At 44.4% G+C, this 23,111-nt stretch overlaps 1 protein-coding gene across 1 annotated transcript in view; it reads left to right on the plus strand.

Annotated features, from left to right (window-relative positions):
• znrf1 (zinc and ring finger 1) overlaps nt 1-23,111 on the plus strand; it is a gene marked incomplete at both ends in the record, with an annotated part of 53,926 nt that overhangs the window by 20,657 nt on the left and 10,158 nt on the right. Inside the window, one exon of the mRNA XM_079223679.1 lies at nt 15,604-15,699. Coding sequence (XP_079079805.1) covers nt 15,604-15,699 — 96 coding nt within the window. The remainder of the gene's footprint in view (nt 1-15,603; nt 15,700-23,111) is intronic.

The following is a 23,111-nucleotide window of genomic DNA, read 5'->3' on the forward strand; positions in this document are numbered from 1 at the left end:
TCACGGTGTGGGCGATAAATATGACGGAATAAAATGATACGACCGGCATGAAGACCATTATAAAGTGCATAAAAATACAACTCACCATTACGCCGAATTAGTCAGAGCCCTGAGCTTGTTCCTCTGCTACGAGCCGGTCCCATCTCAGGGTGATGGGAGACACCCGACGTCTGTTCATGTCCAGTCTACTCCGCAACTTATAACCCGCTTCACTAAGACAGGATGTTAGTAATGGAAGTAGGACAGGTCTCTACCACGTTGTTGTCCATGTTTTCGTCTTAAAACTGTAAAGGTGCATTATACGAGATTGGAAGCCTTTCAATTGCCTCTCAATGGCTCTCAACATGGCGACGCCTGAGACGGGGGGCTTGCAGCCAACCTGCTAGCAGTTCATACAGAAAACATGCTGGCGGAGCTAACAGGGTCGACCTGAGGTTGTCAGCTGTATGAGTATCGTCACATGAGAGCAGGGTAGAGCGCCGGCTGTGAGCTAACCCTTACTATGTTCACAAAGCAAGGAGACGCTCTAATAACAAAGTTGATTGGATCATTTCGGTCTCATTCAGCATTCAGTTGTCAGGTTTAAAAAAACAAGTTGGCGACGGCAAAGATGGCGAACTCGAGTTCAGTGGGTGACGTCACAATAAGTTATCGGTAAACATGTCAGGAGCCGAGCCGGAAAGGATCGCTGTAAGCTAACGTTAGAACACAGCCGGGTTGTCGAGGTTAGCATAGCTGCTGCTAATACGGACTGCTCGTGCAGGTGGATGACGTTAATGTTCATTCTTCAACGCTGACGCTGAATGTTTGCTCATCCAATCCAGATGCTTGTCGACAAATAGTCTGGACCAGAGGTTTTGGCAAAACAGGTTTCTAGAAACTTAAGAAAGCAAGGACCACATGTATGGTATTATTTAATAATCGCTTTAAGAAAGCGCTGGGTGGGCGGGCCTCCTGAGTGCTTGCTTCATGATTTCACTAGTGTTAGATTCCATGGAGGCTTATCTGGTCTGAGGGTCTGATTCAGGTCCAGTGATGGACTTATTCAACTCATCCGCTCAAACGTATTTGTTGAAATGAACAATTGATTGGTGAATTGACCCATGACTACTGTTCAACCGCGCTGCAAACGGACCCGGGGGATGATTCTGGTTGTGCTGCTGGGAGAGTGGTGAGTCGTCCGCAAAAGGCCTGTATTGAATTGTAATCGAGCTCTTCCCCTCTCCGTTCTGTTCCGTTCAAACAGGCAATGTGATTAAGCGTTTCACAATGCTTCCCCACTTTGCAAGGTGCCACTGGGGGAATCTGCAGCCACGGCGGACAGGGATTAAACGTTTTGGTCAGAAAAAAAGAGTGCAAATGCGTTATTGATGAAGCACTGATGCTGTATTGGCGGGACGTGTCGATAAAGAGGCAGAAGGGCGGTACGGATGGATGATGGGTGTAATGATCCAAGGTGTGTGTTGGGATATATATATATATATATATATATATATATATATATATATATATATATATATATATATATATATATACATATATATATATATATATATATATATATATATATATATATATATATATATATATATATATTACATATTCTAATAATGATATCCTTTGGTTGACTGTCTTTTAATCACTCAGTGGAGTCTGATGAAGTAAATGAACAAACCTAACCAAAGACACCTGTGTGATACCGGATCTCTAGTAGTGATTCCTCCACCCGCCAAAATATACCAATGACCTTCCAAAGATGTTACCATTCATTCTATTAAAGTGTATCTGTTGCAACACCTTTTTAATACAATAGAATGTTCAATATTTAGGCCAGAGGCTGGATGTTTCAACAAATTCTCAGTTTTAGCTCGGTCACTATTTCAACTGTTTATCCATTAGTTTAAAGCTGCAGTTGGCAATGTTAATAAAAAAGAAAGAAATTGTCACATATATAAAGAACCCGGTTCCTCTGCCTCCTTGTGGCACTTGCCAGATTCTATTGGGCCCGAAGGAAAACAACCAATCAGAGCCGAGGAGGCTCTAACTGTTGTCCAACGGATCAAATATGGATCACCTCAAATGTTTTAAGAAACATATCTTTGTGGCTGTTTAGCTGTCAAATGAGAAAGTTGGTGACCCGCCCGCCCGCCCCGTTGAAAACTGTTGAGCCAAAACCAAGCCCCGCCCACCAACCGGAGGAAACGTTCTCATTTGACAGATAAACAGCAGCTAACACATGGGTCTGAAAAGTAAGAAATAGGCAATGCAGTAACAGAATATTGATTAATATTTGATCAGGGCTGCTTTGACAGTTTGATCAGGGTTCACTAGCTTCACCAGCAGTGATTGACAGCTGAGTTAAAGACTCCTCGGCTCTGATTGGCTGTTCACCCCCTGGGGGGTGCAATTAAGTGGACATACAGTATATATTTTGTAACCCTCCCGTTGCCCTCTGGGTCAAAATGACCTGTGTACGAGTGTATATGTATGTGTGTATATGTATGTGTGTATATACACTCGTACACGGGTCATTTTGACCCAGAGGACCCTGGGAGGATGTGGACATACAGTCTTGGTCATTTTGACCCTGGGGACAAGAGTTAGGGTTGGGGAGACGTAAACTCTTACGGGGTCATTTTGACCCCGAGGACAACAGTCTGCATATATACACATACATACATACATACATACATATACACTTGTACGCGGGTCATTTTGACCCAGAGGACAATGGGATGGTTAAATGCCATCGTCTGTATTGCTTTAGATTAGCTGAGCCACTGTACCCCCTGGGGTGCTTGCAGTCCTCCTGGCTGAATTGAGTTTCGTTGTCTTTTCCAATGCCTGCTGTCTGTCTCCACGTGTCGCCCTTCAGCTATATCAGTAATGAGTCATTCTTTCTTTTCTGGGACACATTACTTCCAGGGCCTCCTGTCTTTAGTGGCAGGTCTACGTGTGTAAACGGTCCAACTGGAAAACATGGGGACTAATCATAGCAATAAAGAATCGCAAAACCTTTTATACAAGAAGAAACAATTATAATAAAATGCCATGAAACAAGGTTTTGATTTCCTCGACTTCTTTGTAATTGTAGAATTTCTGTAGTTGGTAGATGCTGGTAATTACTGAGTTTGAAATGTATCTAAAAACTCTCAAATGCTGTTCCAACAAAAAGGCCATAAGAACAGTAACAGCATGCATTGTCTGTGATATATGTTTATAATTACACAATCAGAGTTTCTCCGAATCGGAACCATTTATTTGCCAGGTATGTTACACATACGAGGAATTTGTCCTGGCGGGTGGTGCATACATGAGACAAACAACAACAATCAACACAGTGCAAGAAATAGAAACATATTCAATTTAAAATAGAATATAAATAAAGTGCACAGACAAACAGATAACAGATCACGATAAACAAGTGTACTGCAGGTATGTGAAAGTGTAATGAGAAAGTGGCAAGTGTATTTAAATATGACATTTTTTGTGTGTGCCTTGTTTGTCCCCTTTTTATCTTCATTTTATGCTTTCTTTTATGTGCGGTTGCCCCCTTGCATATTTAGTTTAAACGTATTTACATGTATTTTGCCGTTTCTTATTGACAATCTATGAAATTGTACTTTGTGTAACTGTTACATGGATACTGACACAGCTCACACATGCTGTTTTCTCTGCTCTGGAAACATCCATATCTGCTAAACTAGCCTCCCGGGTTCTGAACAACATTGTGAAATAGGCCAGGTAGTTGGAAAATCAATCTGTTTTAATAATTCATGAAGTTCTGGTGTTTTGAGAGCAGGTGAGACATACCAGACAAAGTATATGCCATCTAAAATGTTCAGTGCTAGGAAACAGTTTTCCAGACTAATCCGTTGTTGAGTATTAATATAGCAAATGAACGTCATCGAGGTCGTCTAGAATAATCACAATTATATAAATTATAACGAGCAATAAACTACCAAAGATTAACTGCCTGCCATGTTGATTACTCTACCAAACATTAATCTGCTTTGCATGAAGACCACTTAACAGAAAACCTTTAGACACAAATTATACCGATAATCGGTTCTGGCAGATCTTTGTGCAACTGCTGTCCTACAAGCATAGACATAAATATCCATTCTTACCAGCAGTGCTAAAGCCGCACCTGCTGCTACCACAGAGCCCACACTGCCACTAACTGCAGTCCCTGATAAAACATATCAAATTCATGGGAAGTCCCAATTTTTTTTCCGGAGAGAAGCAGACAGGTCCACAACATGTGTTTGAAGGATATATCAGGATGTCAGCAGTGAAAACAGGTTAAAAAGGTAGAAGCTAAAGCTACAGATACATTAAGAGTGAACCACCTCATCACCTGGAGATCCAGACAGAAGAGATGAAGGAACTGTAGAGTGGATCTTTATTCACTGTTACAATCATGAAAAAACTAAAGCATCGTGTGTAGACATTCAGTATATCTTCAGGGGCTAGCTTAGCATAGAAGGGCTAACACTAGTTGTAGAACCGTAATGTTTTAAGAACATATATATCTTCCTAGTGACTAGTATCACACAATGTTTAACCTTAACTACCGTAAAAGTCGGGTTACACGCCGCTACTACCTTCGGTCAGTGTCCCCGTTAGCTCCTCGCTGTAGCCAGCTGGCGCTCATGCTAGTTCCCCGCTAACTTCCGCTAGCTCCCCGACAACCACCTAAGGTAAGGCAAAACAACAGCCTTTTAGAATTCTGCTGGTTCGCATCCCATTCCATCTTCTTCTAATCACCAAGATTGTGTGTGTGTGTGTGTGTGTGTGTGTGTGTGTGTGTGTGTGTGTGTGTGTGTGTGTGTGTTTTTGAGGACGCAATCTCATGGCGGGGACCGCAGAAGGCAACATTGCGGCGAGGCTCTTACTGGTCTGTGTCGTGATTAACGTTAGCCTCGTAAACACATCTTTTAACATCTGAATGGTTGTTCATCAACACACACACACACACACACACACACACACACACACACACACACACACACACACACACACACACACACACACATACACACTCTCTTCTGCATCACCACCAGCCTTTGTCTTGAATTTTAAAGACAATCTGCTCTCCCTTGTGACGATGATGCTGAGCTTTCTTCGTCACCCTCCCTCTATGTCTCTCGTTCATATACACACGCGCACACACACACACACACACACACGCACACACACACACACACACACACACACACACACACACACACACACACTCCCAAGGGCAGATAGGAGGAGAGGCACCTGTGGCCTGTCTGATTAACGGCCATTTTATAGAGCAGAGAGACTCAAGTGTTTTTTTTTCAGCGCTGAGTGTCTTCTGAGAATCCAGCTAAATATGACATGTGTGTGTGTGTGTGTGTGCGTGTGTGTGTGTGTGTGTGTGTGTGTGTGTGTGTGTGTGTGTGTGTGTGTGTGTGTGTGTGTGTGTGTGTGTGCGTGTGTGTGTGTTGTGGTGGTAACTATGTCAACAGCAGTCCCTCCCTACAGTATATCAACATCTACCTTGTGGAAATGGAAATCTAAAAGTCAAGGACTCACGTAGGGGATCTGTTGTCTTGGGACTTCTACATCTAAATCAGTCAGAAAGGAGTTCCCATGATGCATTCATCAAGCGTTTATCTCTTTGTCGACCGAGGGAAGAACCACCTCAAGCAAAGTGTAAAATATATATGCAGTTTTTCCGTATCCATGCAGCTTTTCTCATGCGGAGTGCGCATAGAAATACGTGAATAGCAAAGCGTTGCTCGAGGCCTGACGAGATATGACTTTTGAGATTTTATCGGCAATAGTATCAGTAGCAAAACAACGTGATCAGGAATATTAAGACAACTCGGGCACTGTTGGAAAGTGGATTTTAATATGCTCTTGTCTTTGTGATAAAACCCCAGACGTGTGTGTGTCCTGGAGATTAAATCGATTGAGACTGAACCTTTAAGAGCAAATACAGCAGCTCTCTGCCGGCTGCAGCGCGGCACAAAAAGCACCAATCTGTGCAAACATTTCATACCCAGTAGCCGGCGGTTCATCTGGAGCTCCCCTTCAAGTCCTCAAGTCTTCATCAGTGGATATCCGGGACCTCCGTCAGGTCTCAGGCCGAGGGGTGATGAAATATGCATCGGCCACAGATTGAGTTGAGTGACCTCGCCTGAGAAGTGTGAGTGTGTGTGTGTGTGTGTGTGTGTGTGTGTGTGTGTTTTGTCTGTACAGGGATTGACGAGAATAAGTCTCCATGGTACCATTTAATAGCACTTCAGCTCAGAGTGTGTGACGGCTCCATCTATTCAGCCTCTCACTGTGGTTATTGCATAGTCATGCAAGGTGTGCGTATGTTGTGTGTGCGTATGTTGTGTGTGCGTATGTTGCATGTGTGCGTATGTTGTGTGTGCGTATGTTGCATGTGTGCGTATGTTGTGTGTGCGTATGTTGTGTGTGCGTATGTTGTGTGTGCGTATGTTGTGTGTGCGTATGTTGCATGTGCGTATGTTGCGTGTGCGTATGTTGCGTGTGCGTATGTTGCATGTCCGTATGTTGCATGTGCGTATGTTGCGTGTGTGTATGTTGCATGTGCGTATGTTGCATGTGCGTATGTTGCATGTGCGTATGTTGCATGTGCGTATGTGCAGGGTCTGCCTTCCTTCTTTCTATATGGAATTATATTTTTGTTACAGGACATTTAGAGCACAGAAAAAGATTCTTAGCCAGCACATCATTTCAAAAAGAAATGATCCAACCCAGTCAGCATTGTACGTTTCTGCAAATCACAGTATTATGTTAAATGTTTCTGAATCAGCAATACGTTCCACTAATACTTTTCGTATCTGCCTCAATGCCATGTGGTTAATGTTGTGAAATGATTGGTTGGTTTAGGCAGCAGCACTACTTGGTTAAGGTTTAAAGGGAAGGTAGAGAAGTCTATGAGAAAATGACAGAAGTGCCTTAAAGCTGCATTCTCTCTCCTGACCACCAGGGGGTGACTCCTCTGGTTGTAAAGAAGTCTATGCTTCATATATTAAAGCTGCATTCTCTCTCCTGACAACCAGGGGGCGACTCCTCTGGTTGTATATAAGTCTATGCTTTATGTGTTAAAGCTGCATTCTCTCTACTGACCACCAGGGGGTGACTCCTCTGGTTGTATAGAAGTCTATACTTCATGTCTTATAGCTGCATTCTCTCTCTTGACCACCAGGGGGCGACTCCTCTGATTGTATAGACGTCTATGCTTCATGTGTTAAAGCTGCATTCTCTCTCCTGACCACCAGGGGGTGACTCCTCTGGTTGTATAGAAGTCTATACTTCATGTCTTAAAGCTGCATTCTCTCTCTTGACCACCAGGGGGTGACTCCTCTGGTTGTATAGAAGTCTATACTTCATGTCTTATAGCTGCATTCTCTCTCCTGACCACCAGGGGGTGACTCCTCTGGTTGTATAGAAGTCTATATAAATGACTCTACTTCTCTTGATGTATTCCCTCAGTAAACATTGTAAACATGAGTTTATGTCTCAATCTCTAGTTTCAAGTCTTCTTCAATACAGCATGATGTTCATTTAGTAAATTATGGTCATTTAGAGTCAAACAGACCATAAATCAGGGGATGCTTTAGGGGCGGGGCTACAAGGTGATTGACAGCTCTAGTATTATACCCAACGATCCTGGACACTGGCCTGAAATTATTATACAAAGGATCATTTAATTTGGCCAAACAAGGATCTATTCTCAATAAATGCATGTTTTCTAGAATCCACGTTTAGAGAAAGTTCATTGTGTTTTGTTGGAGTTCAACACGAGACTATATTCTACACAATGAATGTATTCAGATATGTTCGCATATAGTCGCCTATATTTCATGTCCGTTTGAACCATTTCCTGAAAGAATCGACTGATAAAGAGAATTAATCTGACAAGCATTTTGCACACATTGTGTTTCATTTAGCTTGATTTAAATGATAAATCAACAGTCCAATGACCATTTCTCAATGAGTGGATTTTAAGAATAAAATATGAAAAATCATCAAAATACTTTGACCATGTGGCTCTTTCTCTCGATGGCAGCAAATTGTAATACATCCTAATTAGTGCCCTCTCATTTCTTTGTGTAGAAGAGTATTTTAACTGAGCATTAATATCGTAAACTATGGTTTCATATTAACGGTTTATAACTGAAGGTTAACCTGATTAAAAAAAGACATGTTGTGGTTAGTGCTCGGTCTATTACACTGGATGAGCTGAGATAGGCCACCTCATTGGGTTGTGATTGATATCAACAGTATGATTATGATGATCAAGATGGATCATTTTTAATTCAGAGCATTAATATGTTTCCATTACTTTTGGTCTAATTGGCTGTTCCGGTTGTTATATGCTGTAGTTAATATCTCACCTATTCATGTTCACCAAAACGTGTTGTAGAAGTGTGACAAAGAAGTTTTCAAGAATCCATCTGCTGTTGGAAAAATGTTCTGCCAAAACAAATGTTCCAAGTCTGATTCGTGCTCGTCTCCTGGAGACAGTTGCATCACAATTATCAGCAATCAATAAAAACAACAAATATCACGATTCTTCTGGGCGGCATCCCAGCTTGTTCTTCACATTTCAAACGTACATTTGTGTTTGCTATAGTTTATGAAAAATCATCAGTCTTTAAATGTGACCCATCAGGCAAAGCTGCTGATCATGTGCTAGTTGACAGAAATCATAATCTAATGAGACGCCATCATCCCGGAGGATCCAGCTGCAGAAGAATCCAACCCGAAAGCCCATCCTCCGATTTAGCATTTGAGTCGTTATTCAGCTTTGATCCCCAAACGCCCTCTGAATGCTAATCATTGTATCACAGCACAGCGCTGCGCTTCTCTGCAACTTTGATTCACTGAAGTTTTTCATCACTAAAACATCACAGAGGGCGGACAGAAAAACAGGATGACACCACAATCCGTTTAGTGGAGTGCGCTTTCAATGCTGAGAGGGAAATACATGCACACATGGACACGAGCATTTCTGCTTTAAAATGTGAATGATCTTTGTTTTAAACTGAGTTCCTCGTCTAAATGCAGACCCAGAGTCCTTACCGCTACATGGGTGTAACGTGTAACTTTACTTTTGTTTCTGAACTTTTCCAATCTACGTTTAATTTGTGTGTAAAGTCCTTCCTAAATTCTCGTGTTGTCTAAATTGGTTGCTAAGAAGCGTTATACAAACAGGAAGTCATGGTAGCACCGTTAGCTGTTGCGTGAAATGCCGAAACCAGCAGCTTTAGGGGACCAAATGACTTCTAAAACCCAACTTTAGATTATTTTATTCCTATTTATAGCTGCACACATGGACAAACGTGTGTTCAGAGTTATAGTATGCATGCAGTTTAGCTTGAGGAGGAAGTATCCACTTAGCTAACGGCTAACGCAGGCGGTTTGGCAACCTAGCAAAAAAATTATGAGCACATTTGGCTGTTTGTGAAATGTTATTTATTATCTAACCAGTTTACAACTTAATAAAGCAGATTCATCCCGTGTTTGGGTCACATGTGTTTCCCATATTCCATATTAGGGCTATTAACAGCAATCAATAAATCAAATGCTCCGACATCAAAAGCAATCTGGTCTCAGTGTCTGTCAGGACTGAAATAAGGCCGAATGCCGGCCTGTGTCACCGCAGTCCTCCACACGCTGCTAGCTTAAGATGCTGTTTATGTTCATAGTGATCATTTTTGGGGGCTCCGGAGGGACATATATATATATATATATATATATATATATATATATATATATATATATATATATATATATATCAAGTGTATAATAAATATAGCCATGAATACAAAACAGCAGCAATATATACATGAGTACATAGGTTTATGACGGCGCCATTGTTGTCATTGTCACTTATCATTATCATCATGTGATGTGACTGATACAATAAATATGAATGTTCAAACTGGATATGTATATTGTCCATATATATATATGGCCTCTTCTTTGGATGATTATATATATATATATATATATATATATATATATATATATATATATATATATATATATATATATATATATATATCTAATGCATTATATATATGTATATATATATATATATATATATATATATATATATATGTATATATATATATATATATATATATATACATATATATATATATATCTAACAGCATATTTCAGTTAAAAAAAATAATCAATAACATAATGGCATTTAGTTAGTCAAAGTAAATGAATGAATATATACTTTATTAATCGGCAAGGGGACATTTTTTTGTCGTCATCAGTAGCGCCTTACCACTTGAAATACAAACACACAAGATAAAAGATAAAATATATAAAGAAGCAACAGAGATGAGAGATATATACAAATTAAAATAAGTAATATATATATATTTAAATATACACAATAAAATAGAATAGAATACAACTAACTGGAATGAATTATGTTTATATTTACAGCTGAAGAGTGTATTCATTAATTAAGTAAATAAGTAAATTGGATAAACAGATAGTGCAAAGTGCAAAATGCAAAGTATGTATAGTACAGTGATGAACTAATCCACAGAGGAACTAGCAAGCGGTGACTTGTTATAGAGCCGTATTGCTGTCGGCAGGAATGTTCTCCTGTAACGGTCCTTGTTGCAGCGGAGCGTGAGGAACCTCTGAGAGAAAGTGCTCCTCTGGCCCTGCAGCAGGTGGTAGAGAGGGTGGTCCAGGTTGTCCAATATGGACAAAAGTTTCTTCAGCGTCCTCCTCTCCACCACCTGCTCCAGAATCTCCTGCTTGCAGCCGATGATGGAGCCGGCCTTCTTAACTAGCTTGTTAAGTCTGTTGGTGTCACCGGCTCCAATGCTGCTCCCCAGCAGACTATGGAGAAGTACAGGGCGCTGGACACCACCGACTGGTAGAACATCTCCAGCATCTTGCTGCACACATTGAAGGATCGAAGCTTCCTCAGGAAAAAGAGTCGGCTCATCCCCTTCTTGTACACAACGTTGACGTTGGCCTTCCAGTTCAGTCGGCTGTCGATGGAAACACCAGGTACCTGTACTCCTCCACTATGTGATGAGACACCAGGTACCTGTACTCCTCCACCATGTGATGAGACACCAGGTACCTGTACTCCTCCACCATGTGATGACACCAGGTACCTGTACTCCTCCACCATGTGATGAGACACCAGGTACCTGTACTCCTCCACTATGTCCACGTCCTCTCCCAGAACGTTGTAGAGGTGCTGCAGGACACCAGACAGCTGGGTGGCGCAGGTCTTTAGGACCCTGGGGCTGATGCCATCAGGTCCTTCAGCTTTGCCTTGGTGGAGTTTCTCCAGCTGTCTTCTCACCTGGTCAGTCGTCACAGAGAGGGGGGGGAGGTTGGAGGAGCCCATTGTTGTTGAGATAGGCAGAGCTTTGTCCAGTGTTGTGTGATTAAAGTCACCAGTTATTGTCATAAAAGCACCTGTCTGTTGACTCAGCAGTCCAGACACAGTGGAGTGGATGGTGTCCACTGCTTCCTCAGCGTCAGCTGATGGTGGCACGTAAACGGCGACAACAATGGCAGACGTAAACTCTCTCGGCAAATAATACGGGCGCATCCCCACGGCTAACAGTTCAATGTTCGGGCTGCAGAAACGCTCCTTCACACACACATGGTCGGGGTTGCACCGCCTCTCGTTCACATACACTGCAATCCCTCCCCCTCTCTTTGTGTCGCGTCTCTGTCCGCCCGTACAGTCCTGAAGCCGGGCACCGACGCGCTGTGGTCCGGAAAATCCGCGTGCAGCCATGTCTCCGTGAAACACAAGATGCTGCACTCACGGAAGATCCTCTCGGTCTTCACCAGCGCGCCTTGCTCGTCCGTCTTATTCGCCAAAGACCTCACGTTCCCCGTTATGATTACCGGTACCGAGGGCTTGTATTTCCTCGTTTTTGCCCTCCTTTTGGCACCCGACCTGCAGCCCCGAGCCCTTCTCCGGAGCTCCAGAGGGATCACAGGCTCCAGGCTGCGGTTTGCACAGCGCAATCAGCTGAGCGCGAGAAAAAACAATAGTCCCAGTCATTGTTTGTTTGTGGCTCTCTGTTACAAGCGGACAAGTAGTCAGAAAGCCACGTGAAAGTTGAGAAAAAGTTACGGTCCATTGTCCAGGCGTAATTTAAACCAAACGTGAAATAAAAGAAGAAGAAGAAAGTGGAAAAAAAGACAATAAAATAAAGAAACATCAGGCAGCTACTGCGACAGGCAGCCGCTGGCACGGCGCCATCCACTCCACTGGCCTTTTACACAGATTATTTAGAACTGCATGAGCTCAGATTTGTACTAAAAGAACAAACACATTTGATGAGCCTAAATGACAAAGAGCACCACAAAAAAAACATCTCCCTTTTTCATCTCAACGTGTTGATGGCGGGTCGACACACACTTCAGGATGGACCATGACGTGGGCCTCCCGACTCCTGCAGGCCACACCATGACATCAAGAAACACGGCTGAGAGAAATGTGCCAATTCGACATAAATCACATCTGCACAGTATTGTGCGCTGCAGGATTACTGGCACACACACACACACACACTTTCACATAGGCGCCGCTATAATTAATTTATGATCCAGTCCTTTGATTTATTTTCGTCCCTATCTGACCTTAAGTGCTCCTTGGATATGAAAAGTCCTCAAGGATTTGTGGTGCTTGGCTGAGTCGAAAGGCAAATGCATACACACTCACACACTCACACACTCACACACTCACACACACACACACACACACACCCCTCCCTGCTGGACCGTGTATCATAACCCTTCGTTCCTCCTCAGATGCCTGGACTCGCTCACCTTCCTTCTGCACCTCTTTTTCGCTCATTTCCTCCATCTCTCCCTCTTCTCGTCCCCACGGAGCATCTGAAAATAGCAGCCAAGGGAAAAGTGGGCCAGGTGCCCATGTGTGTGTGTGTGTGTGTGTGTGTGTGTGTGTGTGTGTGTGTGTGTGTGTGTGTGTGTGTGTAGTGAATTTGTCCGTGTGTGTAACCTGACAAATTGTAAAACTACCGTACCTCCGATTCTGAAGTTTGTTCCTTTTATGAATATTCGTACAATACTTCTGAGACTAACAGCTGATTACGTTTACAACATATTATAAAATATACAAATAACACAGTTTTTTTATTTATCAATAAAAATGCACACATTTATTTCCTAATCATTTGCATTGTGTGTTTATATGTAAATAACCACTTGGGCCCTTGTGGAAGCTTTACACTGACTTCAGGACAGTTGAAATGATTTTTAAGTTTTGGCAAGAAAATAGTCTGGAGTCTTGGAGCAGCTTCTATAACAAAAGATGATCTGTAATCATTACTGGCTGCAAAACAACGTGATGGGGACTTCTCTCAAAGTTATAGTTCACTTCAGCCTTCAGTGTAGACGCTGTAATCATAGTTACCCTAAAGTCTGTTCAAAACTAAAAGTTGTGATGTTAGGGCTTCAGTGGGCCAAGCTTTGAAAACTAAATACATCTTTCTTGAGAGCTCGTAGGTATCATAACTTTGCAAGTATATATGTATATCTATAACCTGCTAACCCAACCAGAGGATGGATCTCTGCTTGGAGTTCTTGCATCAGAAGTCTGCCTGATCGTAAAGCAGTCGCTTTGTTTTCAGCTGTCTGCAAACTTGGCTCATGTGACCCAGTGGATGATGTAGTTATGATGATGTAGTTATGATGATGTAGTTATGATGATGTAGTTATGATGATGTAGTTATGATGATGTAGTTATGATGATGTAGTTATGATGATGTAGTTATCTGTCACCATTCGACTGAAAGTCTCCAGTCAACACGGTTCCTGAACAACCCAACAAAGTAGCTGTGAAAAGCTGAAACACAACCGATCGTCACAGTTCCTCGTCACAGTATCTCGTCACAGTTCCTCGTCACAGTACCTCGTCACAGTATCTCGTCACAGTTCCTCGTCACAGTTCCTCGTCACAGTTCCTCGTCACAGTTCCTCGTCACAGTATCTCATCACAGTTCCTCGTCACAGTATCTCATCACAGTACCTCGTCACAGTTCCTCGTCACACAGTACCTCGTTACAGTTCCTCGTCACAGTTCCTCGTCACAGTATCTCGTCACAGTTCCTCGTCACAGTACCTCGTCACAGTTCCTCGTCACAGTACCTCGTCACAGTACCTCGTCACAGTTCCTCGTCACAGTTCCTCGTCACAGTATCTCGTCACAGTTCCTCGTCACAGTACCTCGTCACAGTTCCTCGTCACAGTACCTCGTCACAGTACCTCGTCACAGTACCTCGTCACAGTACCTCGTCACACAGTACCTCGTCACAGTACTGTGTCACAGTACCTCGTCACACAGTACCTCGTCACAGTACTGTGTCACAGTTCCTCGTCACAGTACCTCGTCACAGTATCTCGTCACAGTTCCTCGTCACAGTTCCTCGTCACAGTTCCTCGTCACAGTTCCTCGTCACAGTATCTCATCACAGTTCCTCGTCACAGTATCTCATCACAGTACCTCGTCACAGTATCTCGTCACACAGTACCTCGTCACAGTTCCTCGTCACACAGTACCTCGTTACAGTTCCTCGTCACAGTTCCTCGTCACAGTATCTCGTCACAGTTCCTCGTCACAGTACCTCGTCACAGTTCCTCGTCACAGTACCTCGTCACAGTACCTCGTCACAGTTCCTCGTCACAGTTCCTCGTCACAGTATCTCGTCACAGTTCCTCGTCACAGTACCTCGTCACAGTTCCTCGTCACAGTACCTCGTCACAGTACCTCGTCACAGTACCTCGTCACAGTACCTCGTCACACAGTACCTCGTCACAGTACTGTGTCACAGTACCTCGTCACACAGTACCTCGTCACAGTACTGTGTCACAGTTCCTCGTCACAGTACCTCGTCACAGTACCTCGTCACAGTACCTCGTCACAGTACTGTGTCACAGTAGCTACACTTAACGTCTGCGTGTATAAAGTCCAGCAGTTAGAATCCTTACTGATTTAATATCTGTGTCAGAATCATGGGGGAAAGATGTAATGCCTCAAAACACATTGATTAGTTCTCTATCCGGATCTTTGTAGTTAGTGTTAGCGCCTTTGAGCTGCTGGTAAAGTCACGATGAGGAAATGTAAAACACCTTTGGTCTCGAATAGCGCCGCATTCAAACCTAGTTGTAGACTCAAAGGAGGACTGTCTCGTGCTTCATATCACAGCGTCCACGCCTAGTTTGTCATGGTTTGTCATTAGATGGGGTCCAGGGGCCCCGGAGAAGAAACAGCAACACTTAAGCGGCCCGCTGATGGGTGATTTATCACCAGGGCTCGAGACTTTACATCATCGTCTTGAAGATAAATGTGTCCCATCATTTTCATCTCAAACACATTTTTCACTTTTCTATTATGAGAAGACATCTAACAAAATGCCCTTTGTGTGTGTATATATATATATATATATATATATATATATATATATATATATATAGAATGTGTTATGATGTTATAGGCTGTATGTATTTATTATCATTTATTTAAGAGGTATTTATGTGATTGTCCTGTGTATTTCTTCCTAGGATTCAAGTGTCCTGTCTGCTCCAAGTCCGTGGCGTCCAATGAGATGGAAGTTCACTTCATCATGTGTCTAAGCAAACCTCGCCTCTCCTACAATGGTAAGGACGGCTTTGGTCTCTTTCTTCACACGACAGGAGGTCAGGTCTGCAGCGGCCTCTCTAACGTACGGCCAAAGCCTCCTGGCGGTGCCGCTGGGCTCATTAGATATTCACGAGGAGGTGGCGGTCTCGTTGAGCTCGTCCCGCTCAAACCGGATGAATATGAGTGAGGGAGCTTAAGGAAAAAACATAAAACAGGGTTCTTACAGTCATGGAAAACCTGGAAAAGTCATGGAGTTTTAAAATGGTTATTTCCAGGCCTGGAAAAGTCCTTGAAAAAAATAAAATCCCAAAAGTTTAGTAAAAGTCATGTAAATGTGTTATATTCATGTGTTCATGTCGTTCATTTACGCTGAGTTTGAAATAATGAATATGCTTTTAAAAGAAAGACTCAAAATATAAGCAGGCATACATACAGGCATCTATATAAATGTTTATTCTTTTAATCAAACTATTGTCTCATTCATTTGAGTCATTTAAGGTTTACTGTATGCTTTGTATTCTCATTGTTAGTTTAAATACTACATTTACTCACTTTTTACTGTTTACACCCAGATTTCACTAAATGTTTGTAATGGAAATTTGGTCCTGGAAAAGTTATGAAATCCACTGGTCAGAATGTGTGTGAACCCTGATGAAATGGCATAGGATGAGTTTACACATAGCGTCACGGCTCAATGCCTCCAAAAAGATCAGTCTGGTTCCCCCGGCCAAACAGAAACACAGCAAGTAGAGCAAATATAGAGCGGCTCCACACAAGGAAGTCGACCGCTAGCCGACTTGTCACAATAGCGGTCGGCTTACAGGCGTCTTCTATACACTCATGCACAATTGCAAATCATTGCACACGGCATGAAGAACCTTTTACATTTTGAATTGAGTTAATTTGACAAATGAATCAAAAACAAGACGACCCTTCGGAACACAAACCAGCAGATTTTACATTTGTGTTCACACGAGAAGAGTTTTCCATCATCGACCTCGGAGGTGGATGCTCAGCTCGTTGGATGGATTTAAAGGTTGTCTCCTCGAGGCTGAGCAAACGTGTTGAGCGTTAGAAAGCCACGTTGTGTGTTTGGCCACACGGCTCATGGCTCCACTGGGTTATGTGTGCGTTGTGTCCTCTCAGCCAGCAGGGACAGGACAGCTGATCGCTTTGAGACAAACGTGTTGCTGTATGAGCGAACGGCCCGATCCCAACCTCCAGCTGAAGGCCTCAGTGAGGGTTCAGTTCTGTCCCACTGTCACATCGTGGAGTATTTGAGTCTCTCAGACATGTTGACCCTTTATGATCCCTTTCCATGAGTCAGCATTAGATGCCGACTTTGGCTAACGTGTGTGTGTGTGTGTGTGTGTTTGTCATGGTAGTAACCACCAGACTAGTTATTTTATTCACGCTGCATTGGGCCGTGAGGCCGGCAGTAAAGAAAGATGTCCGCTTGGCGCCCGGACTCAGACCGCGAGGGGAACGAGGAGCGAGTGACAGAGACGGAGAGAAGATGGTTATCCAGAGTGATGGAGCACCCTGATGGCTGATAACGGATGAGGAGAAGGGTAAAAGGAGGAGGACTCCCATCACTCCTCTCTCCTCTGTCCGTCACTCTTCATGTCCAGCAGAGGACTCCTTCCCCCCGTCTGTCCTCTGTTCACGCCGCGTAATCGCTCTGTAACTTCTCTCCGTCTTTTTCCCTCTCCGCCTCTCTCTCTCTCTCTCTCTGCAATTTTTGAGAACCACAAAACTGGCCGGGCTGCAGCTTATCTTGTTTCCCAGCATGCTCAGGGGTCCATTGTCAATCACCTGGTTCTGCTGTCTCAGAGCGAGGTCGTGGCTCAGTGGCTGTGCACCAGACGCAGAACAGAAGAGGACGGGAGGCCCAAACGCCTCGTGTGCTCGGCATGTGCGTGTGACTGCTAACGGGAAGTTATTCGTTTCCCTGTGTGTTTTCCTGCTAAAGGTCCAGCGGCATGCGGCAATTTCAGCTCCTTGCATGCATGAATCAAACTGCTGGTCTTGAAGTAGCGCTGGTAGCGGCTTCATTCAGACGCTGTTGTGGGACTACGGATAATATTATGAACCCAGACACCATGGAGTTTAATGTTCCCACGTATGTGGAGTTTACACAACAAGTATAAAGCAGAACTAGTGGTTATTCCATGGTGGATGAAGGAAACGGTCACTGTTTTTACGGAGATAAGCCACAGAGATAAGCCACGACACCTTTCAGGGGCGAGTAACATTTGCGACGCGTTTGGTGTGAACGCAGCTTTATTGTCGAGATGGCAAACAGCCAGAACATGCTACCTGGTGGAAGCCTTGCAGCTGGTGCAGGTTATGCAGAGAGGAGTCCATAATGGAGACCAACAGTCAGGACAGCTCACCGTCAGTTTGGGCTGTTAGAAGGATCCCAGCTTTGTGGAAGAGCGACTTGATCACAGGAGTCCTCTGCTGTTCGACTGCTCCAGTCTTTAAAGAAAACCAGTAAGAATAAAAAAAAAACACAGCCCAGTGCTTGTTTTCCAATCAAAGTAGCTAGCAGCTCTAAACGTCTGTAAGGCCTTCCTCCAGAGCCCCGCCCCAAAATGGAGGATGTGTAATGGACCTTCTTAGTTTTACTTTCCATTCTATTCTAAGTAAACTGGAAAGATACATTTTGCCACCACAGTAGAGAGACATGTAGACAGACAGACAGGTAAACAGACAGGTAGGTAGACAGACAGGTAGACAGACAGGTAGACATGTAGACAGACAGACAGGTAGGCAGACAGGTAGGCAGACAGGCAGGTAGTAGGTAGACAGGCAGGTAGATAGACAGACAGGTAGACAGGCAGGTAGGTAGACAGGTAGAAAGATAGCTAGACAGACAGGTATGCAGACAGGTAGGCAGACAGGTAGGTAGACAGACAGCTAGAAAGACAGGTACGTAGACAGGTAGGTAGACAGACAGGTGTGTCATGTGTGTCGCTCAGGGCTACAGGTGATCTGACCACTGGATCTGTTCTGGGCTTCGACTGCATGATGATATTTTAACGCCTCCCACACTAAATATAGCCCCCTCTCACTGAGAGGGAGCCAGATACACTCAGAGAAGTCAGAAGGCCGGCGTGGGGACCCGGAAAAAAAGAAAGACCATGTGAGAGAGAGAGAGAGAGAGAGAGAGAGAGAGAGAGAGAGAGAGAGAGAGAGAGTGAGTGCCTCCTGCAGCTGGGGTCGCTGGAGGACACAGAAGGAGACTAGAAGGAGAGGACGGAGCTGTGAGTCAGAGAAGCTGAAGACCTCCTCTAACTCATAATTGATGCGAAGGTGTTGGATGTCAAATGTCCGTTGGCCAGCCGGCGATCGGGGGAGACAGCTGAGCGTCAGGAGGGAGAGGGGGAGGTGAGGACAGAGCGCAGGATGATGGAGAGAACCGCACATTACTCATCCCATGGCTCCCAATTCAATCAACCTAATCGATTAAATCTCTGTCTGTGGCGTGTCTGTGGCGTGTCTGTGGTGTGTCTGTGGCGTGTCTGTGGTGTGTCTGTGGCGTGTCGGTGGTGTGTCTGTGGCGTGTCTGTGGCATGTCGGTGGCATGTCGGTGGTGTGTCTGTGACGTGTCTGTGGCATGTCTGTGGCATGTCGGTGGTGTGTCTGTGACGTGTCTGTGGCATGTCTGTGGCATGTCGGTGGTGTGTCTGTGGCGTGTCTGTGGTGTGTCTGTGGTGTGTCTGTGGCGTGTCTGTGGTGTGTCTGTGGTGTGTCTGTGGTGTGTCTGTGACGTGTCTGTGGCGCGTCTGTGGTGTGTCTGTGGCGTGTCGGTGGTGTGTCTGTGGCGTGTCGGTGGTGTGTCTGTGTTGTGTCTGTGGCGTGTCTGTGGTGTGTCTGTGGTGTGTCTGTGGCATGTCTGTGGTGTGTCTGTGGTGTGTCTGTGGTGTGTCTGTGGCATGTCTGTGGTGTGTCTGTGGTGTGTCTGTGGTGTGTCTGTGGTGTGTCTGTGGCGTGTCTGTGGTGTGTCTGTGGCGTGTCGGTGGTGTGTCTGTGGCGTGTCTGTGGCATGTCGGTGGCATGTCGGTGGTGTGTCTGTGACGTGTCTGTGGCATGTCTGTGGCATGTCGGTGGTGTGTCTGTGACGTGTCTGTGGCATGTCTGTGGCATGTCGGTGGTGTGTCTGTGGCGTGTCTGTGGCGTGTCTGTGGTGTGTCTGTGGTGTGTCTGTGGCGTGTCTGTGGTGTGTCTGTGGTGTGTCTGTGGTGTGTCTGTGACGTGTCTGTGGCGCGTCTGTGGTGTGTCTGTGGCGTGTCGGTGGTGTGTCTGTGGCGTGTCGGTGGTGTGTCTGTGTTGTGTCTGTGGCGTGTCTGTGGTGTGTCTGTGGTGTGTCTGTGGCATGTCTGTGGTGTGTCTGTGGTGTGTCTGTGGTGTGTCTGTGGTGTGTCTGTGGCATGTCTGTGGTGTGTCTGTGGTGTGTCTGTGGTGTGTCTGTAATGTGTCTGTGGCGTGTCTGTGGTGTGTCTGTGGTGTGTCTGTGGCGTGTCTGTGGTGTGTCTGTGGTGTGTCTGTGGCGTGTCTGTGGTGTGTCTGTGGTGTGTCTGTGGCGTGTCTGTGGTGTGTCTGTGGTGTGTCTGTGGCGTGTCTGTGGTGTGTCTGTGGCGTGTCTGTGGTGTGTGAATGTTAGAAACTCCTGATGGACAGGTGCCACCTTGCATGGTAGCTTCTCCCATCAGCGTGTGAATGGGTGAATGATGTCATATAGCGTTGATGAGCTTTGAGTGGTCGGAAGGCTAGAAAAGAGAGATACAAGTACAGTCCATTTAAAACAGGAAGTCAGTGGTAAGGTAACGCCATTTACAAACCTTCAGCGTCAAGATACTACAGAAAAGGAAAAGGCAACTTCAAGCGGACAAGTAGGGACGAGAGCAGCTTGAATATTCAGTGTTGTCGGATCTTATTTACGTTCTTTGCGAGTGGCCTAAGGATGTAAATGTCTCCGTCCAACTCGGCAACTACTGCTTTGATTGCTATGACATTAAGGGTATATTCATGGTTCCCAGAGGATGAACCCTAATGGCCTCCTGTCCTTTCCTAAGTGCCCTCAGAAGGCCACAATTCTCTGTGCCCAAGAAACAGGCCGATTGCAATGAAACTCACTGAGCAGGTTCATGCTCCCCAGAGGGTGAAGCATCTTTGTGCGTAGCGCTCCATGAATGTTCCTCAACAAATCAATCCAGTGAAGCTTCACAGTGCCTCAATGCTCCCGACGGGAGAAACACTTTTCATTTTAATGGCCACATTTATCTCCAACGCGACCTTCAAGACCGACTAAGAACGGACCAAACAGACTGAGAGGGAGAGGGAGAGTGGCAGCATCAGTCGTTTCAGCAAGAGGCCCGAGAGCCGATGTTTACGTTGAAGTAGGGCTGCGCGGTATACCGGTTCCACGTCATACCGGTTCCACGTCGTACCGGTTCCACGACATACCGGTTCCACCGTCATACCGGTTCCACGTCGTACCGGTTCCACCGTCGTACCGGTTCCACCGTCATACCGGTTCCACGACATACCGGTTCCACCGTCGTACCGGTTCCACGACATACCGGTTCCACGTCGTACCGGTTCCACCGTCGTACCGGTTCCACCGTCGTACCGGTTCCACGTCGTACCGGTTCCACCGTCATACCGGTTCCACCGTCATACCGGTTCCACCGTCGTACCGGTTCCACGTCTTACCGGTTCCACCGTCGTACCGGTTCCACGTCATACCGGTTCCACGTCATACCGGTTCCACGTCGTACCGGTTCCACGTCGTACTGGTTCCACCGTCGTACCGGTTCCACGTCATACCGGTTCCACGTCATACCGGTTCCACCGTCGTACCCATGCATAGCCGCAACGACTGTTGTCGCTCTTCAGCAGGCAGCAAAATGTATTTTTCAGGGCGCAGTGGTCTGAGCTACTTACGTGTCATGTTATAACTTTAGCCATGTTATAACTTTAGCCATGTTATAACTTTAGTCATGTTATATCTATAGTTATAACAACAATTAATAACCCACATCTAACACTCTTTAACAGGTTAAACATCACGACACTACAGCTTGTGACACAAACAATTTGTAATACTAATAATTGTACATTTATAAAATTACACCGCCAAACTGCATGCTGGGTACAGCTCGTCCACTATCACAACAAGAAGATGTTTTCATAACCCTAACAAAATGTATTTATTTAGAATCTCTTGAGTAATCTTCCCTTTGAAGATGCTGGAGACCTACACTTAATGAGTTGTGTGTAGCGTCTAAAACGCGTAGCAGATCGTGAACCTTAACATGGTTCTTACGGTCATGGAAAACCTGGAAAAGTCATGGAATTTTAAAATGGTTATTTCCAGACCTGTAAAAGTCATGTAAATGTGTTATATTCTTGTGTTCATGACGTTCATTTACGCTGAATTTGAAATAATTAATATGCTTTTAAAAGAAAGACTCAAAATATAAGCAGGCATACATACAGGCATCTATATAAATGTTTATTCTTTTAATCAAACTATTGTCTCATTCATTTGTGTCATTTAAGGTTTACTGTATGCTTTGTGTTCTCATTGTTAGTTTAAATACTACATTTACTCACTTTTTACTGTTTACACCCAGATTTCACTAAATGTTTGTAATGGACATTTGGTTTAAAGTCATGGAAAAGTCATGGAATGCACTGGTCAGAATGTGTATGAACTCTGCTTAAGTTGACGCGTTTCTAAGTCTATTGTACAAAAAGCATAAAAAGGGATTAAAAGAAGATGTATTTCTATTGTAGGAGTTCAGTTATGGAATAACGCTAACATGAATGTGAGAATGGTCAATTCATTTATGGTTTTCAAAAGGATTGTTTTTTTAGGGTGAAAGTGTGAATGAATTGTATATATATACATTTTCTGATTTAATTGATAATAATTTAGGATATGAGCATTATGTTTCTACCTAAACCTTTTCAGTCTTTCTGTTTTGTATATTACATTGTGGCTTTACTCATTGTATTGTAGTGATTGACTGAATAAAACACACAAAAAAACAAACACCATCACCATAGCGTTGTGACATTGTGAAACACATTTACACAGAGAAGTACAGAGAAATACATGATGCTCAGATCAGGAGGCGTCTCCATGTCCTGGACCGGCAGCCCGTCTGTCCGTAGAGACACAGCATGCTTCTACTGCAGGGACCTACATGCAGCTCCTGGACGCTGGTAGTGGGTCCGATGTGCGGGGTTCAAAACTCACTGATGTAGCTCCAAGATGTTGAATGGCTTTATAGATCATCAATAACATCTCCTCATCTGCTCAGAGTCACAGAGAGTGAGTGGAACACTCCTCTGGTCCAGCTAATGGCTAACAGCCTCCTAGCTGCAGCAAGAGGGGGCGGGGCCATGTGAGGCC

Source organism: Taurulus bubalis (genome assembly GCF_910589615.1).
Source record: "Taurulus bubalis genome assembly, chromosome: 9".
In the NCBI taxonomy this organism is placed as follows: Eukaryota; Metazoa; Chordata; class Actinopteri; order Perciformes; family Cottidae; genus Taurulus; species Taurulus bubalis.